General features: G+C 43.1%; 1 protein-coding gene across 5 annotated transcripts in view; it reads left to right on the top strand.

The window, feature by feature from the left end:
* Positions 1-16,808, top strand: part of pcdh7b (protocadherin 7b) — a 117,238-nt gene extending 100,430 nt beyond the window's left edge. For 2 of the 5 annotated variants that reach the window (XM_086166521.1, XM_086166520.1), the window contains exon 3: positions 14,720-16,808. In XM_086166521.1, the coding sequence (XP_086022647.1) occupies positions 14,720-15,192 (473 nt within the window). In that variant the 3' untranslated portion in view covers positions 15,193-16,808. Of the gene's footprint in view, positions 1-13,498; positions 13,518-14,719 lie in introns of all 5 variants that reach the window. The other 3 variants (XM_086166522.1, XM_086166524.1, XM_086166525.1) reach the window with 3 other exon arrangements.
* The last annotated feature ends 10,316 nt before the right edge of the window (positions 16,809-27,124 follow it).

The following is a 27,124-nucleotide window of genomic DNA, read 5'->3' as shown; positions in this document are numbered from 1 at the left end:
CAACTAAAGACACAGAGAAGTCAGAACCAAGGTACAAGCCGAGCATCACGTCCTGCTGTACTGCTCTAAAAAATAAAGGGAACATTTGAACAACACAATGTAACTCCAAGTCAATCACACTTCTGTGAAATCATAGTGTCCACTCAGGAAGCAACACCGATTCATTTTGACTTGTTTTAAGGACATTACATCAAAGTTGGATCAGCCTGGAGTGTGTTTTTGCACTTTAATTTTGAGTGTGATTCCTAATCCAGGCCTCCATGGGTTGATACAATTGATTTCCATTGATCATTTTTGTGTGATTTTGTTGTCAGCACATTCAACTGTGTAAAGAGCAAAGTATTTCATAAGAATATTTCATTCATTTAGATCTAGGATGTGTTTTTTTTAAGTGTTCCCTTTATTTTTTTGAGCAGTGTATATTATTCGCATTCGGTCTATTTGGAGTCAAACCCAAATCAACCACCAGGGGGTGTGTTCAGCACGAATCAAGCACGTCTATTTTTTTTTATTTTTTTTTTCCTCTGCAGTACGATGAAAAACTCTCATAGACTTGCGTGCCGGGTCCACTTTATTCCCACCGCATCCCCTCCGTATCCTCCTCCGCCCCGTCGGCTGTGAGAGTAACAGCCTCGTCTCGGCCTGAAAGTCCAAACCACCCAGGAATATTTTCACACATCTAATGGACCAGGCCGGAGTTAAGTTTAATCCGGACCGAGGGAACTTCAGGCTGAACAGCGTTCAAATAATTTCTTCAGAACTATGGAGCGGTTTGTCGGTTTGGACCGAACAGGGCCCACGTGATGAACCACACATTGTAAATGCTAAATCCAGAGGGGATTTTAATCTATTAAAACCTGCATGTTAAAATCTGGGACGGGCATGGCCTCGGTTTGGAAATACTTGATCGATTTATTCATCTATACCACTTGTCCTGCACTCAAGGTCGCGAAGCCGGAGCCCATCCCAGCTGTCGGTGTGCACGAGACGAGGTTCCCCCCGGTACCGGGGGGGTACCGCGGTCCAGGGGAGGAACGTACGAGGCATACGACCGTTCACTCTCGTGCACGTATCATACAGAGGATGCAGGAGCGCACACACTTATAAACACACTCGCAACTTATAAAATGACCAAGTCAAAATGATCTACCCACCAGAAAAATGCAAAACATTCTTTATATGTATAGATGTGTTGATGTACCTCGCATAACCGCATGAGCCAATATTGCACAACACGTGTCGTATTTTCCACGAACGTTACCCTTCTCTGGTATTGCGATGACTTCGGAAATATCATTGTGAAAGAAAAGTCCTCCTCCCATTCCGTATGAAAGTGATAAGTTTTCTTCTTCTTACTCGGTCCGGCTCCCCCACTCATTTTACACCCTTTCTTAAATTTAACGGAAAAAAACGAGGACTAAAAATTGGAGGTAACTTGCTGACTAGCTTGTTAGTTTTGCCGCACTTCGCACCGTTGTTTGCGCCTGTGCAGTGACCTCAGTGTCGCAGAAAAACACATGTCATCTGACCGGCTGACCTGTACGTCAATCAAGTGATGGGACGGATGATAGGCTGAAGTCTATTTTTTTAATGTCATGCGATCTACCAGTATTACCTCTGCTATCGGCGTTTTGAGCACCCCTGATATAGAGACTTACAGCTAATAAAATTCTTTGCCGGCGATTGTCCTTTACTACCCAATTTGGAAAAAAATGTGGATATAAAGTAGCTGGGCGTCGATTTGAATGACAGGATCAAATCGAAAAATCAAGCCACAAAAGTGGTTGATTCATTATCTCTACTGTATTCACTGTATTCCAGTGAATTTACTGCATGATTTAGGACTGTGGGGAGGAAACCCAAGCAGAAATGGGGAGAAAATTCAAACTCACACAGGAAAACACCCTGTGTGGAAAATTGTTGGAACTTTTTTGTTTTTGCCGATGAACCCTTCACCATTCGTATTTATGTAAACATCTCTCGAGTCGTGTAAACATTGGTCACTGAGAAATCAAGATTTTTTCCTTGCCCTGGTTTCTTTGTAAAAAAAGCAATCGTTGTGTCCTTGAAGGGCTACTCCACGAAAAAAATAAACTTTTGATTTCCCGTCTCTTTCACCACGTTCATAAATTAGAAAGGCAGATATAAGCCAAACGGGTAAACAGTACATATTAATTTGCAAGAAAAGAAATGCGCTCTATGCTCAAAATACTCAGTTTCACGTTTGCAGTCAAATGGCGCCACCTTACCTCTAAGTTTAAAGTTTTTAGTTTCCGTAAGAGATTTACTAAACACCTCAAGCAAACAACAACAAAAAAAAAAACTAACAAAAGTATTTGTTGCAGGGCTTCTCGGCTCCCTTCAGATGGTATTTAAGACTCCTGTGATACCGATTCCACCTATAACCTCCTCGAAACGAAACAAGTCCGCAGTCTTTTAAAGAACAATGATTCAAGTCTAGATTAGACCGCTGAGCAGGTGTAGATAAAAAGCTTAATGAGAGTCCCTCCGCGACCCAAAAATTTAATCCGACCGACACGGACCCGCCGAGACTTTAGGTCCGAGCGTGTTCTCCGTTTGCCTGAAACCCGACTTCGACTCAAACGCGGCGCCGCCGTTCCTGTCCGGTATCTTGTCATTTCCAGTCAACAGAATGAGAGTTATTCCCCAGTTAGCGTCTACCTGTCCAGAGTTCACCCACCCACGACATGAATCTCTCTCTTCCTTCCCATCGCCCTCGCTCGTTATTTTGATAGGGGGATCCATTTGGTTTAAATTGACTCATTTTGTCAGTGGGAATCGGAGCAGGGAAAAAAAACTGAAGAGGGAGAAATGTGCAAGGCCGCCGCCGCCGCCGCCGCTTTGATCCCTCCGACGGGCGGCGTGAAAAGTGCATTTCATAAAGGATAGCCGCCCGTGATGAGCCCACCAGAGTGACAAATTGGGCCCCCAGTGCTTTAAATAATACACCGTGTATGGCTCCACAGCCATGATGCTGGATTTCTCTTTTGCTAAACTGGTCTGTTAACAACCGGTGTGTGTGTGTGTGTGAGAGTGTGTGTTTTACTTCCAAACCCGTTTTTGTTCATCCGTGTGATGCGTGTGGATGTTAATGGGGGGGGGGGGGGGGTCGGGGGAGGGGGGGGGGGGGCGGTCGCTTTCACTCTGATCTGGATTCCCGAGCTTTTACGGGCGAGAAACTACTTCTGAGTGATGACTGAAAGATAAACTCGCCGCGTCCCGGCGGCGACTGTTGCCAGGAACGCAACCTTGCTCCGATGAATGTTTAAGATGCGGTCTGCCACTTTTTCGGCTGACAAGTCAACCCCTCCTTTGCCTCTCAATTGGCGAGAAAGACGGAGAGAGAATTAAAAAAAGGAAAATAATTCCACCCAACGTGCAAAACCTAGGAGAGACGCGGAAAGTCTGTGTTCGCATGGCGACTGATTTGCAAAAGGTCCTTTCGAATCAAAAGAATGAGCACATCCGGGGAAGAAAAGACCTTTCGATGTGATGTGAAATGACAGGTGTCCCTGTGTTCTCATTCATCAGATATCCCTTTTTGTGAGCTTGTTCACCTCGCGAATGTTCAACCGCGGATTCTTCGGGGCGCCGCAATCTCTCCTCCAGGACTCGACGTCCTTTTCCTGAAAAATGGGATGATTTCGTCAAAGGGAATCTGTCGGAGGAGGAGGAAAAGTTGAATCTCAAGTGAATCTCACTGGATCTAATAGCCCACTCAAACGTGGAACAGAGAGCGGCCAACGTGTTAGATATTCTATAATCCAGGACAGTTTTGCATTATCGGCCTGCATCACTCAGTCAAAGTAGTTGGATGATTCTACCTTGTTTTTTTTTTAATTTTAATTTTAATGGCGCAAGTTCCTCCAGAGTTGCGGCCGCTATATGATGTTCTGACCGATTAGGACGACGCCATTTGCTGACTGCCGTCATCTTTACTTTTGTTCTCAACCACGCAGTGGGAGGTATTAAAACAATGGGGGCATCCAGGTCGGACTCAAGGGTACATTAAAGAGGAGCCTATTTGCTGACTGGCACATCCTTTTAGCACTTTCATCAGCTCCGCGCTGTGCAGAGAGGTTTTGATGCAGTTTTTCTTTTTTTTTTCTAATTCATCCTTCCTAGTGGATGTTCAATCTGTCCTCAAGGGAAAATTCTTTCAAAAAAAAGTGTCTCAGCAGGGCAAATAAGAACGGCGTGTCAAGCAGCGACATTGAATTCCAGTATGTTGCTGCTCATTTGTGCTGTCTAAGATTTTTTCTTTTTTTTTTTCTTTTTAAACTTTAATTTGATTAGATGATTAGTCTACAGGATACTGTAGAGAACCGTATTTCTTTATCTAGGAAACACATCCGCCACTCTACCCCAAACGGGTGTATTGGTCATTCATTTCAGCAGTAATGCGTTCGCAACTCCCACCTTCCCCGCAAGTTTCTGCCGAAACACAAATTCCCCTTATTTTTTTTTTTATTTTTTATTTTTTTAAAGCAGGAAACAAATCCCAATGGAAAACAAGGACTCCGGATCATTTCAGACCCGGTGTTGAGCTCGCTGTTCCCATTTATGAGCATCCATACAGGAAAAAAAAAAAAAAAAAAAAAAACTGAAAGTCCGTCCCTTGAGGTCGCCATAATTACCCCCGGCACATTTCCACCACTAGCTTTCCATTAAGGTCATGACTCACCGAGTCACGCTCGCTCCGGCTCAGAATGTGCTAGCAACGGAGAGCTAATTGCCGCACTCAGGATGACAAGCAGGGTACATAGTGGGTGTTTTCAGGCTGATTCATAAGCTAACCGGCTAGCCTGCTGCTGTTTAGCACTTCAAACAAGCGTAGCCTTTCTTTTAAACATGATGTGCTAAGAGAGAACGATGTGCATGAGAAAGAACCTTCTCATTGTCGGATTTAGAGACGTCGCTTTTAGGTGCGGATACTGTTCGAGTTGTACATTTTTAATGGGGCGGTGTTGACGTATATAAAAAATATATACTGGTGCAATATCAGATGTCTCACCCCTTCACCCATTCATGTGTACCATATCGAGACATACAAGCATTCAACCTCTCATTGATATAGACATACAGTTCACTTATTCACGCACAGGTATTGATAATTTAGGGTCTCCGATCGATTAGTAGAACCAAAAGAAGGTCTTTAATTGACCCGCTGTGGGAGAACACAGGAGAAAAGGGGAAAACATGCAAGCTCCGTGCAGAAAAGCCCCCCCTGTTGGGATCGAGCCCCGATGCGAGGCGGTAGCGCCAACCACTCGACAGCTCGACTCACCTCGCCGATGAGCCGATCACTGGGACTAGTTAAACTGATTGACCGGGCGCACCGTATCGGCTCCTCCCGATTGTTACCCAGTCATCGGGTCACTCGATTATGAGACGAGCCGCTGGGACCGTCAGCCGTCGGGCTGCCGTGCTTCCCGCCAGCAGATCCCTTTCAGCCACAGGAGAAGGAGGTGGAGAAGCCGCGCTCTGTCGAAAACCGCCGCGTGATAACACAAGAGTGTTTTTTAATTTCTCGACAAGCCTCGGCGGATCGCGTCGCGTCACTTTTGAGGGTCGCGCGCTCTTCGAACACACCCTTGTTTATAATCTCGTCTTTTTTTTTTTTTTTTCGACAACCTTTGGAGTCTAATTGAAGCGACTCGTTGGAAAGGTGTTTGAGATTAAGCCCCGCAGCTGTTGGTTCAATTATATTTAGTCAAATGTCGATTCGAATCAGACTCTGTATCAACGTACACGTAGTATTAATAGACTTGGACCAGCGCCTGAAAAAAAAAAAAAACTATTCCCAACAAAAAGTTTATTTATTCATTTGCATTGTGTTGCAAAGAAAGAGGACGAAGGCTCGCGTTACATAACGAATACGTACAACGGGACACGTGATGAAACGCCAATGGAAACACGGCGCCGGTGTCACCAGGGCCGCCGCCAAGTGGCGTCATAATTCTCCGTCAAAGCCGAACACCTCGCGTTGTTCTTCGGGGGGTGAACACGCGCTTCGTACGTCTTCCTTTTTTTGGCATTATCGCATAAATAATGAACGGTAGCCGGCACATTTTCTGAATTGCTGGAGCCTTCTTTAAAGAAACCTCCTCAGCTGGAGCTCACCTTGCAGACCTACAGTTGTCAACGTTTTCTATTGTATGATTGATAAGAAAAATAAACTTTTCTCTCTCTCTCCCTTTCCTTTTTTTTTTACATTTATTATATTTTTTTCGGCACTATTTAATTGAAATTGTATTTTTTTTGACAAATAACCATTTAATGGTGTAAAACTGGCTATTGTGCGAGAGTGCCTGGGAGTGTGCGATAAGACTAACAGTGGCGGAGAAGCAATGACACTTCTTTTCTAAAGACTGGAGGGGAGAGGGGGAGATTTAAAGGTATAATAAACAAAAAGGAATAGAAATAAAAAAAAAAAAAAAACGCATGCATTTTTTTGTTTGTTTGTTTTTGTGTTATACGATTTTATTTTATTTTTTTCTCTTTTTTTTTTTTTTTTTTTGTGAAGATTCGCACCTCACTCACATACACACGGTAGCTTAGTAAGCCCTACCATTTTCCAAACACCCACCGCCTCCTTCATCCACACTCTGTATTTGTATTATGAAATGAAATTGTGTGCCTGTCTTCCTGTCTCCGGCTGGGACTGACGAACATCTATACACACATGCACACATACACACACACACACACACGCACGATTCACACACTCTGTATAGGTTTTTTTTGCAAGGGAAGTGTACGCGGTGTGAAAAGGAGCTGAGGCTGCCATGTCGCTTTATCAGTTGCTAGCAGTGTTGCATGTGCGCACCGTAGCAGAGCGGCTAATGCTAATCCTTCGGAGGCTTCCAGAGTATTCTGTATAAACTCAGATTGCCATGAAGAAACCGGCGCAAAAACAAGGCCCGGTGACACAGTTCTTTATTTTATTCAGAGAATTGCATTTTTTTTTTAAGCTTGCCGTAATTAAATGTAGTCAAACATGTGCTTTACTTTTCTACTTTTTTTGCAAAATAATAATAAAAAAAAACTGGTAGCTGAACAACATTGTCCAAAAATGATCATGTCTTTTTTTTCTACCTTCCAATAATTAAAGGTAGAAAAAGCATGCTTATTTTAACTTTTTTTTTTTTTTTTTTTTTTTGCAAATTAATAATAAAAAACCCTGATGGCAAAATAACATTGTCCAAATGGCTCTGCAGATGCCAGATCAGATTTAAAGAGTCCCGTGGCGGTTGGCCTGCACCATCATTCTTATGTCATTGTGATTAGCCGAGCAAATGACTCAGTCTGCTTTTGCTTTTGTTTATAAATGAGGTCAAAGGTCAGAAGCGCTCCGAGGACGCGGTCTATTGGTTCTACTTGTACGCACGGTATGTGTGTGTATGTGCACGCAAAAAAAAAAAAAAAAGTGCTAACTTGTGCACAGAGTGTCCCAAAATATGTCACAGAGGCAAACAACAACCACTGGCCGTACAGAAGGAACCTGTGCATGAGTGGCGTGTGAAATGAATGACGCGGCGTGAAAAGCAGGGACGTTCACTTTACGGGCGCCTTCGGCTCGAGCGTCGACTCTTCGGCGGGGGCACACTCGGAAGATCTGCACGCGCCGGGCGAGGGGGTGCAGGGACGGGGAGCGAAGCGCGAGCCGCATTTGATAATTGGCTGAGAGATCGTCACCAGAATGAAATTATGCTAGTTAATCTCTCCTCAATTAATTACCTCAGGAGCGAGCTGCGGTGCATTCATTACTCCAGAAAAGAGTATTGACCCGGCTGAAAGAGAAAAGCCTCCAGATCACATGCCGTCAGGCGCCTACCTGCGGTTTTATCATAACGTCGGCGTCTGAGGCGCAGGCAAAATGGGAATAATACATAACCCGGAGGGTCCCTCCCGCGTTACTACCGAGCGGCTTCGTGTGTGATTTTCGGCGCGGAGTTTTTCGTTCAACACGGGGGTAGGACTTCTGGGAAAGCGGAGCAAAAGAAGGTGACAGCTCATTACAAAACTCGATCGGGCGCCTGTATCTTTTCCCCGAGCTCCTCCGTTCCCCGACTCACTCTCCCTCTCTTTTCCATTTTTCTTTACGCCTGTCCTGCACCTCTCAAGGCATGGCATGGGATCCAAATTATTCCCCTCAGTTGCCCTTCCCAGACGGTAAATACTTCAAGAAGCTCAGCGGGAAGAGAATGGATTACCTACTGCCACTTTCTGCAGCATTCCTTTAGCCGCTCTGAGCAGCACTGCAGAGGCAAAATGCAGAGTTCTTTATGGAAAAAAGGTTGGTGATGCAAAAAAAAAAAAAAAGGGCCAGAGAGTAAGAGGCCATGGGGGGATCTCACCTGCTGCACAAATCCGGGAGTCATCTCCAATTGTAATCCCAATTTTGACGCTAAATTTTTCTCCTGACACAAGTGCATGCGTGTTTGTACGCGTAGCACGTCAACCTCTAGCGGGTCCCTTTAAAGAGATTCAAAGATTTAAGATCCATAGCAACTGGCCCTGCATTAGGATCCTAACACTCAGATCACATAAGGGCCGTCTTTTTCTGACTTTGTTTAAATATATTGCTCAAAAAAATAAAGGGAACACTTGAACAACACAATGTAACTCCAAGTCAATCACACTTCTGTGAAATCATAGTGTCCACTCAGGAAGCAACACAGATTCCTTTTGACTTGTTTTAAGGACATTACATCAAAGTTGGATCAGCCTGGAGTTTGTTTTTACACTTTAATTTTGAGTGTGATTCCTAATCCAGACCTCCATGGGTTGATAAAATTGATTTCCATTGATCATTTTTTGCACATTCAACTGTATAAAGAGCAAAGTATTTCATAAGAATATTTCATTCATTTAGATTTAGGATGTGTTTTTTAAGTGTTCCCTTTATTTTTTAGAGCAGTGTATATATATATATGGAAAAATTCGAAGGATGGATGTGAATTACTCCGACGGCCTGCGCGTTACACTCATACGGGTCATTAATTTCTTTTTGTTTTGAGGTCTGAATTGAAGTGGGTTTGGCTCCGGCGAATATCTCCACGGCGACATTAACGCCATCAATTAATGGCGCTCCTCAAAGTGCAGGCCTCGACTTGAGCTTCCAGAAAGGTCACGGCTCCCTGGGAGTCGCCCCCTCTTTTTTTTTTTTTTTTTTTGTTTTGTTTTGTTCTCAAATTCCCCGCCCCGACATCCCACACAGCGTCTCTTTGTCATCCGTCCCTCCTTAATTGTACGGCAAACATCTCAGCGGGAGGAAGACAAATATCGCTCCTTTACGTGTTTTTTTTTTTTCCCACCCTTCGTAATGACGTTAATAATTTAGCACCTCCACGACTTTTTCTCCGGATGCCCCTTCCCACCCCTCCGCACCTGATAATCTCCCCCTCGGCCTCCCTTTCTTCTCCCTCCCAGCTCCATCTTTATTTTAATTCCCAAAAGCAACCTCTAGTTGTGTGTGTGTGTGTGTGTGTGTGTGGATTCAGCGCGGTCGATCGTCATCCCGCCCGTCTGTCTGTCTCAGATGCCGAGGAGCCCTCGGCCGCGGGGCGATGCCACGGGGGCTCGGGGAAGTGAGACAAGCAAACACAGGGAGACTCGGTTTTACGCCGTAATTAGTCAGTGAGATCCACCTAATTAAATAGGAGCCCGTTAGAGGCGAGAATGAGCGGCGAGGGACAAACAGGGACGACTGCGGAGCGACTGTAGGGGATAACGCCGTCTCTCCGGTAGTGTTATTTCAGGTTTTGGAATTAATTCCTCCATATCCCCTTTTTCTATCCACGATTTTCTCCAACTGTTGGTTTTTCCCGGTAGGAACATTTCCCTCTACCTTCGTCGGCGTCATCCCGGGACGATTGCTCCGTTCCCGTTCCTTCCCCCCCCCCACGTGCGCCCTCTCGTGCTTTTCCTCTGGATTTCTCGGATCCCGGTCAGGGATGTTCCAGTCGGGCTTTAAATTGGAATCACGCACGCAGGTTTAAATGTATTTTGAGGGTGGCTCTTTTTTTTTTTAAGGGGGTTTTTGCTTAATTTGGGGAATTGGATGCAGGCTGATTGAATTGACTCCTCTGAGTTTGCGAGCGGCGTCCGGCCTCCGCTTGAACACAGGGGTTAGTTGTGCGATAGACAAAGCGATCACTGATATTCTACATCGAGGCGCTTGGATTGAAAGGTTAATATGTGTGAGAACGCGCGGGAAGACGCTGCGTCGTCCTCTATCCAAAACGAAGCACAATCTTTTTTTTTTTTTTTGGTTGACTCCTCCTTATCTCCACAGTGTTTCTGTGTCTTCCCCCCTTCCCTGCTCTCTCCCAGTGCTCTCTTTGGCAGTGTTCGGGCAGCGACAGCCCAAAGGCAGCCATGCTGTCTTCTTCTCCGCTCAATCTGCACATTCACTCCTCCCAGGGCCGGGACGCTTTACCCGAAAGCTCCCCTGCTCTCGTTGTCCTCGTTGCTTTTCTAATTTAAGTCTCTTTCAATCAACACTTCTTTTTTCCCCGATCATCCCGGTGTTCCTCATGCGCTCCGACCCCCCCTGTTATCTGCACACACTGTCCTGGAATAATTCAAAACCCGACAAAATGTGTCTTTTTGAGGTTTTGGGGTAATCAGGAGTTTTGTAAGTTAATTTGGCACTTCATTTTCTCCCAATCTTATTCATATAATAAATCTATTTACTTTCTGATTTTTAAATCAATTAATCTACATATTTTTAAATGAATGTATCTTTAAATCAAGTCATATTTTTTCCCTAATTATTTTTAATGAATTTTTTTTTTTTTTTTAATTATTATTTTATTTATTTTTTATTTGTTTGTTTGTGTGATGGCAGTAAAGGGTCTTGCACAATTCTGTTTAAGACAGCTAACGGCAGTAAATTTAGATTTCTGGACCTTTTGACCGCAAACAGCGACTATGGCTCACTCAGTCACTCAGTCAGAGCTTGTAATGGGTGTTTTTTATTATGAGAGCTTCAATTTCCGCCAATCGGTGACTGTTTGTCGGCACGTCTCTCTTTCGTGAACCAAAAGACAGACAAAAATAAGGGAAAACTCGGGCCGTCACGGTGAGTAACAGCAGCTGATGTGGATTAGATGTGAACTAAGGCGCTGGATTGTAAACACGTGGTACGGCGCTCCTTCACAAAACAAACGTGCAAAATAAATTGCCCAGAGATGCCCACGCCGGAGACGCATACGGCCCGGAAGCGACGGCGGCCCTAACCCTCGGCTTTTGTCCTCGACCGCAACATCTCAGCGGATGCCAAAGACACCGCGTCAAATCGCTCCAGTATCCCGGCAGAGGAGGTTTTCTTTGAAATGCCCCGCAGCGTAAGCCCGTCCGCTGATAGGGCGGCCGACGAAAGAGAAAAAAGAAAAAAAAAAAATCCCGCCGCAGCCACTGGCCCACTTTCGGGCTCCGAAAAGCCACCAATGGACGCCGTCGCTGAACTTAACACAGAAAAAGGAGGGGGGGGGAGGGACGTCAAAACCCTCCATTCAATGCGGTTTCGAAGCGGCGCGTGCTGATGTGCGTCGGCGCCGCAGCGGGTAATCATCACTTGAGCGGCGTTTACTTTTGTCCATCTGGAATTACATCTCAAGGAGAAGCCTACTGCTCTTCTGTTCCGCTCGCCGCCTCGCTAACTCATCTGCCAATCACTCCCTGATCCGCTGCCGCAAACCCCCCCCCCCTATTTTTTTTTTTCTTTTTTGAATAAAATTGAAAGAAGGCTAATTGCTCGCACGGCTCGGCTATTATAAGCCCACCCACCGCTCACGGCTGAAGGCGCCTCCCTCCATAACCGGGCGATGGAGATACCGGACCCAGCCTCCGCCGTTTTTTTGCTTCTGTATACAAAATAACAAGGCTTGTCCCCCCCGGGGACGTAACCTGAGATAGAAAGCCTTCCCCTGCTCGGCTTTCAGAAGCGAGGCTTTTTAAACACACCAGAGCGCCCCTGTTGTACACCGCTCTCCTACGGTTGACGGCGTGGGCTCGTTTTTATTCTTTCTTTTTTTTTTTTTTTTTTTATGCATACGTAACAAAATCCTGCCGCGTTCTGTTCTTTGAAAACGTGTCCTGATTTCTCGATTCAGTCTTTAGAAAATAAACATAAAAAAAAAAAAAAAAAAAAAAAGACGATGGATATGTACGACAGCGGGGGTCCTTTCTCGTGTAACAGGTTTGCGTTTCTCCCTTTTTCATGAGATTATTGTTGCGGGGAGGGAGGAGAGGAATGTTAAAATTAATTCAGCATTACCTACAGCCGTTATCCGTCGCGTCCTTTATCGGTCCGAAGGGAGAGGATAGATAGATTTAAGCAGTTTTTAAAGCACTCAAATTGATGGGCTTGGCCTCACGGGGGAGGCGACACTTGCGGAAAGGCTGCGGGGGGAGATGGAGCTTTTTTTTTTTTCTGCTTCGAAATTGCGGCCTGTTTCATTAACTCGGCGGGAAATGTCTCCATTTTTAGGCAGCCCGTGTGGCCAATGGACCGTGGCTGGAAAATAATCACCCCCCACCCCCCTCCCCCTTTTTTTTTTTCCCGCCACGGGGGCGGTCTAACCCATCTCACCTCGCTGGCTCACCGTCGCAGGGCGGCAGAGACGCGGTGCTAAAAAAAAGTCGCCGGCCTTCCTTCCCGCGGCGAAAAGGCGACGACGGCGGCGATCCGACGAGCGTTTCCGACGCAGGCGGACTCGGGAGGGCGGTGATGCATTTTGGACTCAAATGAGCCGAACGTAGCATAAAACTCGACCCCTTCGAGGTCTGTTTCGGTGAGAGAAACAGCAAATAATGGGAAAGGGGGGACGCTAAGACACCCTCTTTTGTCACATCATGATCCACAGCCACTCTTATAATTTCCCATCACATTATTGGGCATCTTAACTCTTTTGTGACTGTCATCGCGCCTCTCGGCCCCCTTTTTTTTATTTTTTTTATTTATCTTTTTCTCGCATTACTCATTAATTCAGCCGTTCACATTCCATTAGACAGACCAACTCAGTTGTTTCTAGTCGCTAATGACAGAAAAAAAAAAAAAAAATGTTTTACTTTATTTTTTCCCAATCAACTGAGTCGTCCCCCATGGGGCTTCGGCTTTTACATTTTGGCTGGCGAGCGAAGGTGATTTGTGGCGCAATAGTTGATGAGGTTTTCAGCGTTTTACTTTAAGAATGGCACTCTGGAGGCAACATCTGATCAGTGCGAAAAAGTAATCCGTGCCGAAATGACACGCTTTTGTTGTTTCAACACAAAACATCTTCTCATTCCTGTTCTCCTGATGTCCTCTTCCTTTGCCGTCTACATTTACGGTGAAATTTTCAACATGTATTTTAATTTCTGCTGCTATCTTTTTATTTCCAATAAAAAAAATTAAAAAAGAAAACTTTTTTATCGCACATGCAAAACACAAAAGAGTGATCCCTGTCCTCCTTTTTTTCTTTTACAGGAGAAAAAGAACATTAAAAGTAAGAGTCCAAACTCGTTTTTGTTTCGCTTTGGCAATGGGCAAAGGCATGCTTGGCTTGGTTTGCACTCACCCTTGCTTTTGCTTAATGTTGTTTATTTATTTTGTTTTTTTTTTCCCATATTTTGCATCAGGTCATGAATAATAAGTCCAGCCGGGCGCTGTATTAGTGACTAAGCATTCAGGCTGTTGAGTGGATTCAAGAGTCCCTCCTCACAGCTCTCGCCTCACATTGAACTCGTCGCCGCGGTTACGTTGCCTGTATTTCGGATAGTCGTCAGCTACGGTTTGAAATTCGGACCGGGACGAACCCTCGCGGTGACGTGTCTGTCGAACCCCGTTGTCCCCGTGTAGCGATGTAAGCACATTATTTGCTTTCCATAATAATAAAATGCACGTAGTTAATCTGCGGCCGGCGCCGAGCAAGGTAATTGGTTAAGACCGTTATTACTGGATTTAAGAGGATATCAGGTCGCCCAAGCCACGCAAATCTATTAAGCTACTTAGATCAGAACGTGATTGCCGTCTGTCAATCACCGGATAAGGAGACAGGGAGGGCGGGGGCGGGGAGGGCGGATTCCACACGCACACACACACACACACACACACACACACACGCACGCACACACAACCACACGCACGCATACACACACACAAGCATGGATAGGAAATGCAGCTCCACATTTTAAAATTTAGACCAGGCCGGACTGAATAAAAACACACACTGACCTTTTCCCTTCTCTCTCGACTGCTACCCTCCCTCCCCCAACACAAACATGTTTTGAAGCACAACATTATTTCGACTCTCGTTCACACCATTTTTTTTTTTTTTTTTCCATTGTTTGTTTGTTTGAGGCTGTCGTCCAAGCGAGTGTTGTTATTGTCGTCCGGCATGCACGAAACTCAATGCAACTCTGTCCATACGTGCTGTTTTGCCATTGTTTACATGCACATATTTTGCCGTGAAACATGATTTTTTTTTTTATATGTATTCGTTCATTCATTCATATATTCATTTTGTTCTGCTTTTTTTTTTTTTTTTTACATCCAGATGTGATGATGTTGTGTAAATACTGATATTGTACACCAACATTTAGCGGTAGCGACATCCGTAGTCAAAAGAACACTTTGTCATATCATATCCATTATTTGTGAGATAAACAATGTGGCTCATTTGCGTTTTTCTGTCCTCTCTGGCCGCAGACTCCCGGCCCTTGCCTGACGTAGCCATGACCGGCAAGTGCACCCGGGAATGCGACGAGTACGGCCACTCGGACTCCTGCTGGATGCCTGTGCGCACGTCGCCGGAGCGGCGGCCATCCAAGTCAACCACCAACCCCCAACAACCAAAGCTTTCCACTTTCATGAGCGGCAACAGCAGCGGCAGCAGCAGCACCGAGCAGCCAGGTAGCCAAGAGACCCTCGCCATGGCCGCCATGGCCAACGGAGACCCCACCGCCGCTCACATGATGGGCGACCGCAATCGCAACCTGCTCAGTAAGAAGATGGCTTCTTCCTCCTCCTCCTACGAGGCCTTTGGCTCGCCTTCCTACGGCTCTCCCGGAGGCGGCGAGGAGACGCTGGGCCACCCCACCGAGGAGATCCCGATGGCGCCCACCGGGGAGTACAAGCCCGCATCTTGTGGAACTCTGACGCGGCGGGAGGTTTACCTGTGAGCCGGGAGCGTCAGACGCACCTCCGGCGCCGCGACACGTGGCGTTTTCTCTCAACACTAGGCGTAACCGCTTACCCACGGTTTAAGAGTTTTTTTTGTTGTTTTTTTTTTTTTTTTTTTTAACCCCTCTCTCCCCCCCTCTCGTTTTATACAAGGTAGAACTAAAAAAAAATGTCTCCAAAGACTTTAACAGCAGCTCTTTAATTCAAACGTAAGCGGATCTATAGACGTAGTACAATTTTTAAAGTGCTAATTACGGGCCTGCCCCGGAGGCGAGGAGGGGGAGGAAAACCTTACGAGGGCGCTGACGGGACTCGGGCCGAGGCTCTTTTTCCTGGCGAGTCGGGCTTCACCGACATAATCCGCTGCCTGACAGTCAATCTGTAGTATAATCGACTCATCTTACATATAAAGTACATGCATGCATTACCGCCAGTCCCCCAGTAAGCACCCTCTTGAAATGACACTGTACAAAAGCGACTGTCTTATTTTCTGTTTTTTTTTTTTTTTTTTTTTTTGTCTTTCTTAGAAGCAAAGTTGTAAATGTGGACTATTTTGACTTTACAAAGTGTGTTTAGATATCATTTCCTTTTTAATCAATATTATTTTAGAACAGCGCCACGCTTTGGAAAAAACAAACAAAAAAAAAAAAAAAACAATGTTTTCCGACCACAACGCGACACCGGATGTGATCATCTCCGCCGTTCCATGGATTCTACCATCTTGACTATTAGTAAAGATTTGCTCTTGAGCAGACCAAAACGTGACTGAATTAGACACTCACAACGTCAGGAAAGACCAAGCTTTAAATGTTCTGCCCCACAAAACCAGTCCTGGTTTTTCCAGTCGGGTCCTCCTTGCCGTGGACACGAAAGGGATCCGACGGAATTTGATGCAACGGTTAGTTTTTTCGACGACCACTGATGTATTATAATGAACAGGCGCCGTGCGGATTATCACTCACCGGTGTGTGTGTCTGTATGTGTGTGTGTGTGTGTGTGTGCGCGCACTTGCCAACGTAACAATTGTACATAAACATCGGACCGCGGCCACAACACCCCCCCCCTCCTCCCTTTTCGTCTCACCAACTTCCTCGGTCTCTCGTTCTTGTCTTTAATTAAATAGAAGAAAATCCCACGAGAAGATGCAAGATCGGCGTTATTCTCTCACAAACTGACCAGTGAACACCCACAAACACACACACATTCACACACACAAACACACACACGCACACACACAGTCGGGTGTGAAAGCGGAGCGGATTGAGCATCCAAGGAAAGCACAGTGTGTATCATGCAGAGATTAAAATGCTCGAGGTGCAATTCAAGGTGTGTATGGTCCCAATAAGCAGTATATAGTATGTGTGTATAGGCTGTACTGTATGTAGTGTATAGGTTTACACCGATATTAGGCTTAGGGGTTTCGGTGGTGGTGGTGGGGTATAAACGTGGCAAAGCCGGTCCTGAATCAGCTGCAACAGCTTTTCAACAGTAATTACTCTTCTTATGTGTGTGTGTGTGATAGACTGAGCAATAAATCATAACCCTACACGCTACCAACAAGCATCGACTCCATTACCGCTTTTCTCAAGCCTTCGAGATAAAGGTGTCCTACATGCGACCGTCCAAGGGTCCTTTTCTTTTTTTTTTTTTTTGGTTCGTTATTAATCTCCATGCACGGAAACTCTTCGTAGTACACGGCGATGGCGTCTTTGAGCACGAATGTAAGAATCAGCTCAACGGGGGAACAATCAGGAAAGCGATTCGGCGTCGCTTTTGAAATTATGTGTGTTAAAAAAAAAAAAAAAAAAAAAAAAAAAAAATACAAACAAGTGGGCGGAGGGGTTCCTTTCGCGCTTCTGCTGAAAGCATGCGCCGCGGCGAAGGATCTCTCGAAAGGGACGGCCGAGGACAAGCGATAAGAATGTGATGTCTCTACGAAAAAAAACATCCCTTACACCCTCAATAGCTGACATCCAATGACCACACACACTCACACGCACACACACACACACACACACACACACACACACACACACACACACACACACACACACACACACATACACACAGACACATGACAATGTTGAGATGTTGTGCCTCTTTGTCTACGGTGACTTTTTTTTTTTTTTTTTCTTCCCAGCTACGGAGGCACAAAGTTGTAATAACTGTAATAAAGCAAAAGAATATCAGATGCAATTGAACTTTTTTTTCTTTCTTTTTTTTCTAATGTTAGCAAAAAACCCCTTTGGTTCAACTGGAGCTGCTTTTTTTTCTTAATTTTTCCTGCATTCCGGCAATCTATAGTCTGTAAGTACTACTCGTCGTTTCGAAAGAAAAGTGCTCCTATACTTATCAACTGTATACATGAATATTTACTTTTTACTGCACGTTTAATGGGAACTTACTTCACTTAATGAGAAGGAAGAAAAAATAAATAAATACAAAAAAAAATACTTAAAAAACCCTGTAAAATGTACAAAAAATGTTATCCCTGTAAACATGGAAAAAAAAAAAAATCACCTTGTTGCTTGCTTTTGTTATACCTGAAGAAACATTAGCCATGTAGTGCAACTTAGTACATCGGTTAAGATCATGACATCTATCTTGTTTTTTTTTTATTTTTTTATTAGCGTTTATTAAAACTGCATTATTGTCTCTAGAATCACTGAACACACACCCGCCTATATTCCCTGCGTTTCTTTTACTTGACTTTTATATCATTGGAATTAAGGAGAAAAAAAAAAAAACATCTAGTGTTTCACTTTTTGATCTCATGCCTCGATTTGTTATACGGTCAAAATTGTGGGAAAAAGATGATCAAGACGATGTAATGTGTGTTTTTACTTTTTTTTTTCTTTATCTGGTGCCACTTTGTATATTTAGAGTGCTTCGGAAAAAAAAAAAAAAATAATAGAGTGAATGCAAATATGCAATTGTGCCTTTTTATACCATTTGGTATGAGTAAACGTTGGTTTCGGAATGGTGCATAAACAAATTACATTGACGCGCTTACAGAAGTAGATGGGGGGTTGACATTTGGAGAACGGACTGAAATACACTCGCATCTCTTAGGTGAAACCCCCGTGATGTCAAAAGCTTCTCGGAGGATGGCCAGTCAAATGTCAGCGAGCCTGTTGGCGTAACACTCGAGCCGGCTGTTGTTCACTGGGCTTATCTTTTTGGAAGGAGGAAAAAAAACAGAAATCAAAAAAAAAAAAAAAAAAAAAAAAAAAAAAAAAGAATTAAAAAAAAAAAAAAATCCATTCCTATTATAGTGCATAACCGAATGAGTAGAAGTACATTCAAAAGTTGCTTGTTGGTAGTAATAATAACGATATAATGGATTTCTTTGTCGTGTTCCACTCATGTACATACACTCATTGCCAGTTTATTAGGAACACCTTGATAATCCAACGTATTGTAATACAGCAGCCCTGCAATAAACCCCTCACTTCACGAGGATTATACAGGTTTTATAAAGGGTTTTTTTTTTGTTTTGTTTTTTTTTCCCGTAGTGGTGTCCCTTTAGTTCGACGGCCATTTTGGGCGCGGCGGAGTTTTTAACCGGGCTGCACCGGGAGCTGTTTTTTTTTTTTTTTTTCCAGAAACCCCTCCGGAACATTAAGAACGGCTAATAGCGCGAGCCGGTGCAGCGGTTCGAGGGGTCCTCAATAAATTGGCACGTGAGTGTATATGACATCAGAGGTCAAGTAACCTTCTTTGTGCATGAAACAAGCCCCAGGACCGAATATAGAAGCAGAGAACGACAAGAAGAGAGGAGAGAAAAAAAAAAAAAAAAACACTTGGAGACATTTGACTGCTCACAGTTGAGGGAGCCCGGAGATAAAAATGCTAATGCGACAGTTTACTATGAGAAGGAGGAAAAAATTGGTAAGAGAAGAAGCTGCAAGGGAGAGCATGCCGAAAGAACACACACCTCGGGGGTGTGCCGAGCAACACGACTCTCACACGCACACACACATATGCACGCACACGCACGCACACAGGTGAACAATATATGCATATCGGTAGATGATGAAATCGTCTCCTTCACGTGCAAAGTAAGCGGGGTACGATTTCTCGTCGTGATCTCGCGGGGAGACGCTTTGGATTCGCGAACGAGGGTGAGGGGGGAGCAAAAAGTCACGACTCTGCGACGTGAACCTCAGAAAGAGAGAGGAGAAACATGAAAGAGTCGAAACGTCAGCGGCCGCAGAGAATATGGCGCGCGTTAGGTCACTTCTGAGCGCCGACTGACCCGCTGACTTCTTTCCCTTTCATTTCTGAGGTGACAGCTACAGATCTTATGACGGATATTTCATTTTTTTTTTTTTTTTTTTTCTTTCTTTTATCAGGAAAAGGGAGAGACGAGAAGCAACGCCCGTGAAATCTCCCGTACTTTGTTGCTGCCTGAGGTGTGTGTTCAATCTGTGCTCTCATCTATCCATATAGCATTCACAGTGTGTACTGAGATTCGTAATATTAACCATTACTATTTGTCCTGCGACTTGGATGTTGATATAGAAATTGAGGAACAAAATTTATCATCGTTTAATATGAGTCACTATGCACGCAGCTTAGCTGAACATGGCAAAGTGTATTGAACGCAAGTCCACTTCTATTTATGAGATATTTTACATAATTTAATTTGCTTTTGTACAGGTTTGTGTAAATAAATTGCTTGTCATTTTTTGTCTCTGCAGAAATTAAAATATAACATGGTAAAACACAGGTTCCAGTTTTGCCTTATTCTCTGTGTGTGTTTAAGAGAGAGAGAGAATAGAATGATGAATAATTTTACACACTGAATATGTAAAATACACATTCCGCAAAGAAAAAAAAAAGTTTACAAAAGAAAATAAAGACAGCAGAGAGATCTCGCGTAAGTGAGAATACATATATATGTGTATATACAAACACACACATACACTTTGCAAAAGAAATGTGTCTTCTGGATATATGACCAAAAAATATTCATTATAATATAAAATAAAAATAATTTATTAATAATAAATTATTTCTTTTCAAATCACTAAATTCATATATATACATATATACATACATACATACATACATACATACATACACACACACATTTTCACAGTTGTGATGAATAAGGAACTCATTTTGTAATATCAAGGCAAAACTCAACTAATGACTTGTTTTAATATACGTATTTATATTTTTTAACTCATCTTTCAATGTTGTTATGAATAAACAACTTATTTCGAACTTCTATGGCAAGACTTGAAAAATGACTCATCCATGTAGACATACATATACACATATATACACACTTTCACGCATATTAAAATCCCAATCAATCTATGCTGATATCTTTTATGTTTTTGTTTTATTTTTGTTGCCCGGTCTCACTGTTGAAATCTGATCTGTCGATGATTTCCTCAGATCAAACCCTGTGACTACTGTGTGCATTCATTTATTTCAAGATCGGTAGATTATATATTTTGCATAATCTGCTATCTTTTTATTATAACTTTTTTCCATTTTTCCATAAAATATGTGTTTCGTCAGTGTCAGACAGAAAGCTGCCTGGTGTTCCCTGGCAGCAGGACTTACTTTTGTTTTTCGACTTCTGGTGCGATGAGCTAAATTTCCCTCTGACACACGTCAGTCGCAAAATACTACATTTTTGAAGATAAATTCTTCACTTGCACAATTTGTAACACAGACTCACCCCATGTGTGTATATATATATATATATATATATATATATATATATATATATATATATATATATATATATTAATTTTTTTTTTATTTTTTACAGATAAATACAAATAATTTCTTTACTCATGCCTTTTTAACACAGACTCAGCCAATATATATGTATTTTTTTTATTTTTCATTTTATTTATTATTTATAGATAAATATAGATACAGTCTTCACTTGCACAATTTTAAAACAGACTCAACCCGTATATATATATATATATATATATATATATATATTTTTTTTTATCTTATTTATTTTTTTACAGATAAATACCGATAAATTCTTCACTCGCAAAATTGTAAAACAGACTCAACCCATGTACATATATATATATATATATATATGAGACTTTTTTTTTATTATTTTATCTTTTTTTTTTTCCTCGGACTTCCTACAAGCGGTAGAAATATTTAATCATCCGGCACGATTAGTTGAAGCATTTGCACGAGTCAAACGTCGCCCATTTACATAATTTCTACAAGGACACTTTAAGGTCAGGTTGGGGAATTGATCCAATAGGTTTATTTAAGCTCCATCACATGTATAACCGTCTTAATCAATCGCTTATTTATTGATGGGAGGGCGGTTCGAACATGTAGCTGCCTTGCCTTCAGGATGGAAGAAGAAGGCGCCGATGTCCTCGGCTGCATCTCTATTTCCTTCCACCGTTATAAACAGGCAAAGTTGTTTTTTTTTTTTCCTTTTTCACACACACAGCCTGGACTACCTGCTCAACAGGAACCCACAATATAATTTTCTACAACCTACAGAAGTAATCAGTAGCGCTCAAACAGGCGGTGACAATTCGAGAGATAAATTCATCAGGATGAGTCAACGCTCCCCTGGAGAACTCAGATGACCCGGGGAGAGAGAATCAGGCAGCACGTACGCCCGTCAGTCATCGCCGCGCTGAAAATCGAAGTCGGCGTGGCAGGTGTGGGGGGAAAAAAAAAAAAAAAAAAAAAAAAAAAACGCGGAGAAAAAGCGACGGGGTAATCAAGGAAACCGCGCACTTGACGGAAAAAAAAAAAGAGATGATGGCGAGGCGGCCCGTCGTCACGGCGGCGGATGACCCTTGTTCCTCAGCTCTGATTGCAAGCAAAGAGCATTCTGACAATTAGACGGGTCCGCCGAGGCCTCGCAGTCCGTTGCCGCGTGACCGTCCGAGCAGGAAGTGGCTGTGCCGGTCGCCAATTACAGGAATTGTCAATTAAATAAAATGATGACAGTTCTTATGTTGGGATTTGGATTCCCCCGGTTTAAGTACGGGATTCCGGTAAAATATGTTTTGTAGAATAAAGGGTTGAGAGCTTCCGACCCGGTCTTTTTCCTGCTGACTTTCCACGTTGAATCGGAAACCGTGTTTTCTCTTTTATTCCATCCTGTGTGCAGCTTTTCAAGGGCACGAGGCGCAACTAAAGAACACTCGATACCAAACCGCGTTGAAATGCAAATACCGCCGCACATTTTAACGCCATTTCTGAGGCATTTAGATTCGCTTGGCATGGAATAATCAGAGAGTAGTTTTTTTTTTTTTTTTTTTTTTTCACGTTTTGAGCAACGGGGGAATTAAGACAAATTCGAATGAATTTGAATGCAATTAATTTTTTAAGCAATGTGTTGTTGGGATTTTTTTTTTTAAGGAATAAAACAAGACAGAATATGATGAATATGATTAATGAGAATATGGCACACGGAATGACTCGTCGCTGCAGTCCAATTATATCTGCCTCATCAATTGTTGCACAACATATTAAACGGCGTTTGGCGTTTTCACCTCGGAGCCAGAAGGTCCTCGATTCCAGCAGGAGGGCTTTTCGGTGCGCAGTTTCGCGCTCTCCAAAAACATGCAGGAGATTCATTGGACACCCTCGCCTGCACGGATTCGTAAATGCGGGAGTGAAATGTTGTCTCTATATCACGTAAGTGAATGACCTTATGTCTTAATTTGACAGGAATAAAAAAGTGAATACTTGCATATCTTTATAGGACAGGGGCCATAAAAGCCAAATATCTCTTAATATATTTCATTGAGAGTCATATAGTATTTTGAACGGATAATCTATAATATAAATTAAATATGTCTTACTCTGGTGCTGCTTGGTTTTGTTCAAAGTGCCGCTTTATATTTGACCGTTTCATCGATGCAATTTTATCATTGCATATTAGACATAGCGCAGATCCTGCTCTCTCCACAAATGCAAATTCCTCCGTCCACGCAGCCTGGAATGCACGGTAATCATGGTCTTTTTATTTTCCTTTTCGCCATCTTTTCCCATCACAGAGGTTAAAGTGGATAAACTAGTCTTCTATCTGATAAAATTGAGTTCTTCTCCTTTACGATGACCCGGACGTGCTCGGAGGCCATTGGCTGTCGACCCGAGCGACGGACGACCCGGGCAATTTATCATTGAAACTAATTTCTGTTTACTTTCAAATGACACCATATGATGAAGAAATATCAGAAGGATTTTAAAATCAATTTTTTTTTCAACTTGTCTGCGAGCCTTATACCATCACCGGAGGAGCCACAGGTTCCCGACCGCTGCTGTAGGACAAATAAAATGAGGGAGTGAATGGCTGGTTGTCTCTTTGTTGCACGGTGACCAACAGCCCTCCTGCGCAAACTGGGTCTGGCATATAGGTAATGAATTAATGTATTAATTTGTCTATGGAGGTTCTCAGTCATCCAGGTCATTGTTTCACTGCGCTGATGCCCCAGATCAGGTTGGCAGCAAGTTAGGCTATGCAGTGCGTGTGTGTACGTTTGTGTGTCTCTGTCCAAAAAAAAAAAAAAAAAAAAAAAAAAAAACCTCACTAACCCAAGCTTACTGTTCTGTGCATCATGTATTTGCAAGTTTATTTGCAGTCGCTTTGGATCCAAAGTCGCTTTGGATAAAAGCGTCTGCCAAATGCGATGTAATGTAATGTAATGTAATGTAAAAAATCTGTAAAATCTTCTTCCCTGTAGCAACTTGACTTGATGGACTTGAAGAAAAATCAAGCGCAGTCGCTACAAGAAGAAATGAATGAATTGACACGTCGAGATCACGCTCGGAAACGGGTCGCATCCGAAGAAAGCGCCGTCTCGCGCGTTCACGGCATCCGATTGCTTCCCCTGATACCTGGCAGCTACCAACGGGAAAAAAAAAAAAAAAGAAAAAAATCACAGAGGACGTTGCCCTGCTATTATCTGCCTCCATGCAAAGTTGCAAACTCCCACACGAGAAAGGCTCGGCCACGCTACACGGGCTCCGCAATCCGAGCGCCGACAAAGGCGGAGGGGAAGCCGCGATAATAATCCTGCGTTCACCTGAATCAAAGGTCCACTCTGCTGTGGCGTTGTGTTCAGCCAACCTCCCCAAGTAAGATAGCGTGGGATAGACGGGCAGATAAAGCTGCAGGCACAGGCCGCTTGCGGAGGAAAGAAAACCTGAGTAGAGTTTAGTGCACCGGTTGCAGGGGCGGCGGGGAGGGGAGGGCGGGGGGGTCGGTTTTATTCCCCCGGCTCTGAAAATGTAAAAATAATTAATGGACTTATTGACGATTGCTCAAAAATCACGGCGTAAGCTGCCCGATCCCATTCTGGCTCACCGGCGTGAAAAGAAATCAGTCACGTTGCCAAGGCCTGAAATTTCTCAGCATTAAAGAAAGCTATTTAATAACCGCAATTTATGACTTTTTTATTGTCTCTAAATTTTATTTTTGTCTTCTCTCGCAGCTGTAGGAAATGACATTCAAGGCGGAGCAGTTAGGGCTTTAAATTGATTTCTATTTCATATTTATTTTATGAAGGCGCCGGGGGATTGAGGGCTTACATTTTTATGCCTTGTGGCTGGAACAAATAAACAAGTTCATAAGGAAACTCCGGCAATAACTTTGATTAAATTGTGATCAAATTCTATCAGCATGCATTACGGCAGTGATCACGCCCCGGGACGTCATTACAGTTAATTTCATCGCTCTCATTGTCGGGGATGGACAAAGAAAGAAGGTGCGGCCGCTGAGATCACATAGGAGTCAGTATTTCCCGATGGAAATACTGCAAGGCTGTGACGTTTTTCAAGATGCGCCTCATCGCTGGCATTTTTTTTTTTTTTTTTTACATTTTATTTTATTTTTTTTTATCAGATCTTAATATTTCTGGCAATATTTACAGCCCTCAGTTTCTGCCTCAGTATCCTCAGGGTTCTTTGGTTTCTTCCCAAAGTCAAAATTGCCCAATATTGTGAATAAGAGGCTGAATGGTTGTTACAAGGATGTGTCATGATAGAATCATTGGTTGCACATCTATAAATGACGAGTTTTGAAAAAATCCGCACACAAAAAGTGCTCCAAAAAGAAAAGATGATTTATTTTCCATGTAACACACACAAAAAAATAAAACAACTTATTCTCACATGCATGACGTTTCAAACAAAACATAGGCTCTTCTTCAGATGCTTACCAGACATGTGTGTACACACACACACACACACACACACACACACACACACACACACACACACCATGCATGAAGGAATATATTTTTGTGTTATGTAAAATAAATCTTTTCTTTTGGAGATTTTTGGACATTTTTTGATCGAGCACCCGTCCCAACTGGGTAGCAGATGCGCTTGTGTTTTTCTGTTCTAGCTCTTTTACATCTCTATTTGACATGAATGAGAGGGTGAAAGGTTGAATGTCTCGATATGATTTGTGAATAATAGTGAATGATCGCATATCTGCACGTGCCGGATTGACAGCATCGATGATGAACAAATAAGTTGACATGTGTGAATGTTTTAAATTCACTGTGTCACCACTGGCTTGAGATGATGTAATACTCCACGGCGTTACATTTTTCCCCAGTTGCTCCTCATCTATGGAATTATTCAATTGCGCCAAATGTTGTCCGACCATATATCCTACAAAATAGCGTAACTGTTCCATATCATAAGCAACGCAATAAGTAGTTAAAGAATGAATTTGCTCATATCTGCAGATTAGCAGGTGAGGAAAAAGTCTCCGCCCACAAACCAAGACTGAGGATATATTTTTTAGTCAGGAAGGTGCTTTTTTTTTTTTTTTTTTTTTTTTTAATTTTATTCCCCCCCGACGACCGCCCACCCGGCCTGCCAGAACACGACTGCTTCCCAGCAGTTATCCGCGGCCATGACAGATCTTATTTGCACAATCTCTCACCAAAGACAGGTTACGAACACCTCGGGTTGTAGGTCAAAGCCCGGAGCGGAAACCGGGCGAAACTCAAACACACCCGTGCCGATTAATCACGGGCGGCGAGTGGAAAAAGCGCGTTTTATTTTTATGTGCTATATTTATGTGGCAGGAGCAATTTGACAAAAATCCAAACGAGCCTTCCGACGTTGTGATTAATGAGAACTACTTACATAAGAGGGAGTGAGCGGGTGAGAGAAGGGGGTGACAGAGTTAGAGTAGGCGGAAGAATGAGAAATGGATGGCAGTAGGCTGAGGGTTGGGAGGGGGTTGAGGAGAAGGTGACTAGTTGATTGACTACCCGACGCCCCCCTGCCCCCTCGACGCCTTACATCCAGAGTTTTGTTCTGAAAAGTAAGCCTTGACAAATGACGAATGTATTTTTTATTGCACGCAAACTCTCTCCAAAATGTGCTTACATCTGGAAGTTAGGCACGGGGGGGGGAGAAAAAAAAAGAAGCTTGTCAGGAGAAAGAGACGAGAATTCCCAAAAGTTGAACCGAAAAATATTTTCTTGAAAACCGGCGCGGGCCTAAAATGTACGGCAGTTATGTCCGAAAATAAATACACAAAAACAAGTAGAAAGTCGTGCAACATGACAAAAATGCAACGTGTAATTTGAATTTTTCAGTCAAGCGCCTCCTTCCCAATTGGAAAGTTGTCGGTTCGGTTCTCCCAACCCCCCTGAACGCACTCAATAAGTCTAGAGCATTTATGTATTATATGACTAATTCAGAAACATTAAAAAAAAAAAAAAAAAAGATAAAAAAATAAATAAATTGACAATTAATAAATAAAACAGACAAACCCCCCAAACTAATAATTTTAAAATTGATTAAAAAAAATAAATAAATACAAGTGATAACAGGATGTGAAAACACTGTTTTACAAAGGCTGAGACTCAAAGAAGAAGTAAGAAACCAAACTCAACTAATTACACAACACATGACAGGTGTGCACGCCAGGGCACGCGGTGA

The sequence above is a fragment of the Fistularia commersonii genome, chromosome 19, assembly GCF_037954325.1.
Source record: "Fistularia commersonii isolate RoL2024-O1a breed Wild chromosome 19, RoL_Fcom_v1.0, whole genome shotgun sequence".
In the NCBI taxonomy this organism is placed as follows: domain Eukaryota; kingdom Metazoa; phylum Chordata; class Actinopteri; order Syngnathiformes; family Fistulariidae; genus Fistularia; species Fistularia commersonii.
This window is presented reverse-complemented; position numbering and strand designations above follow the sequence as displayed.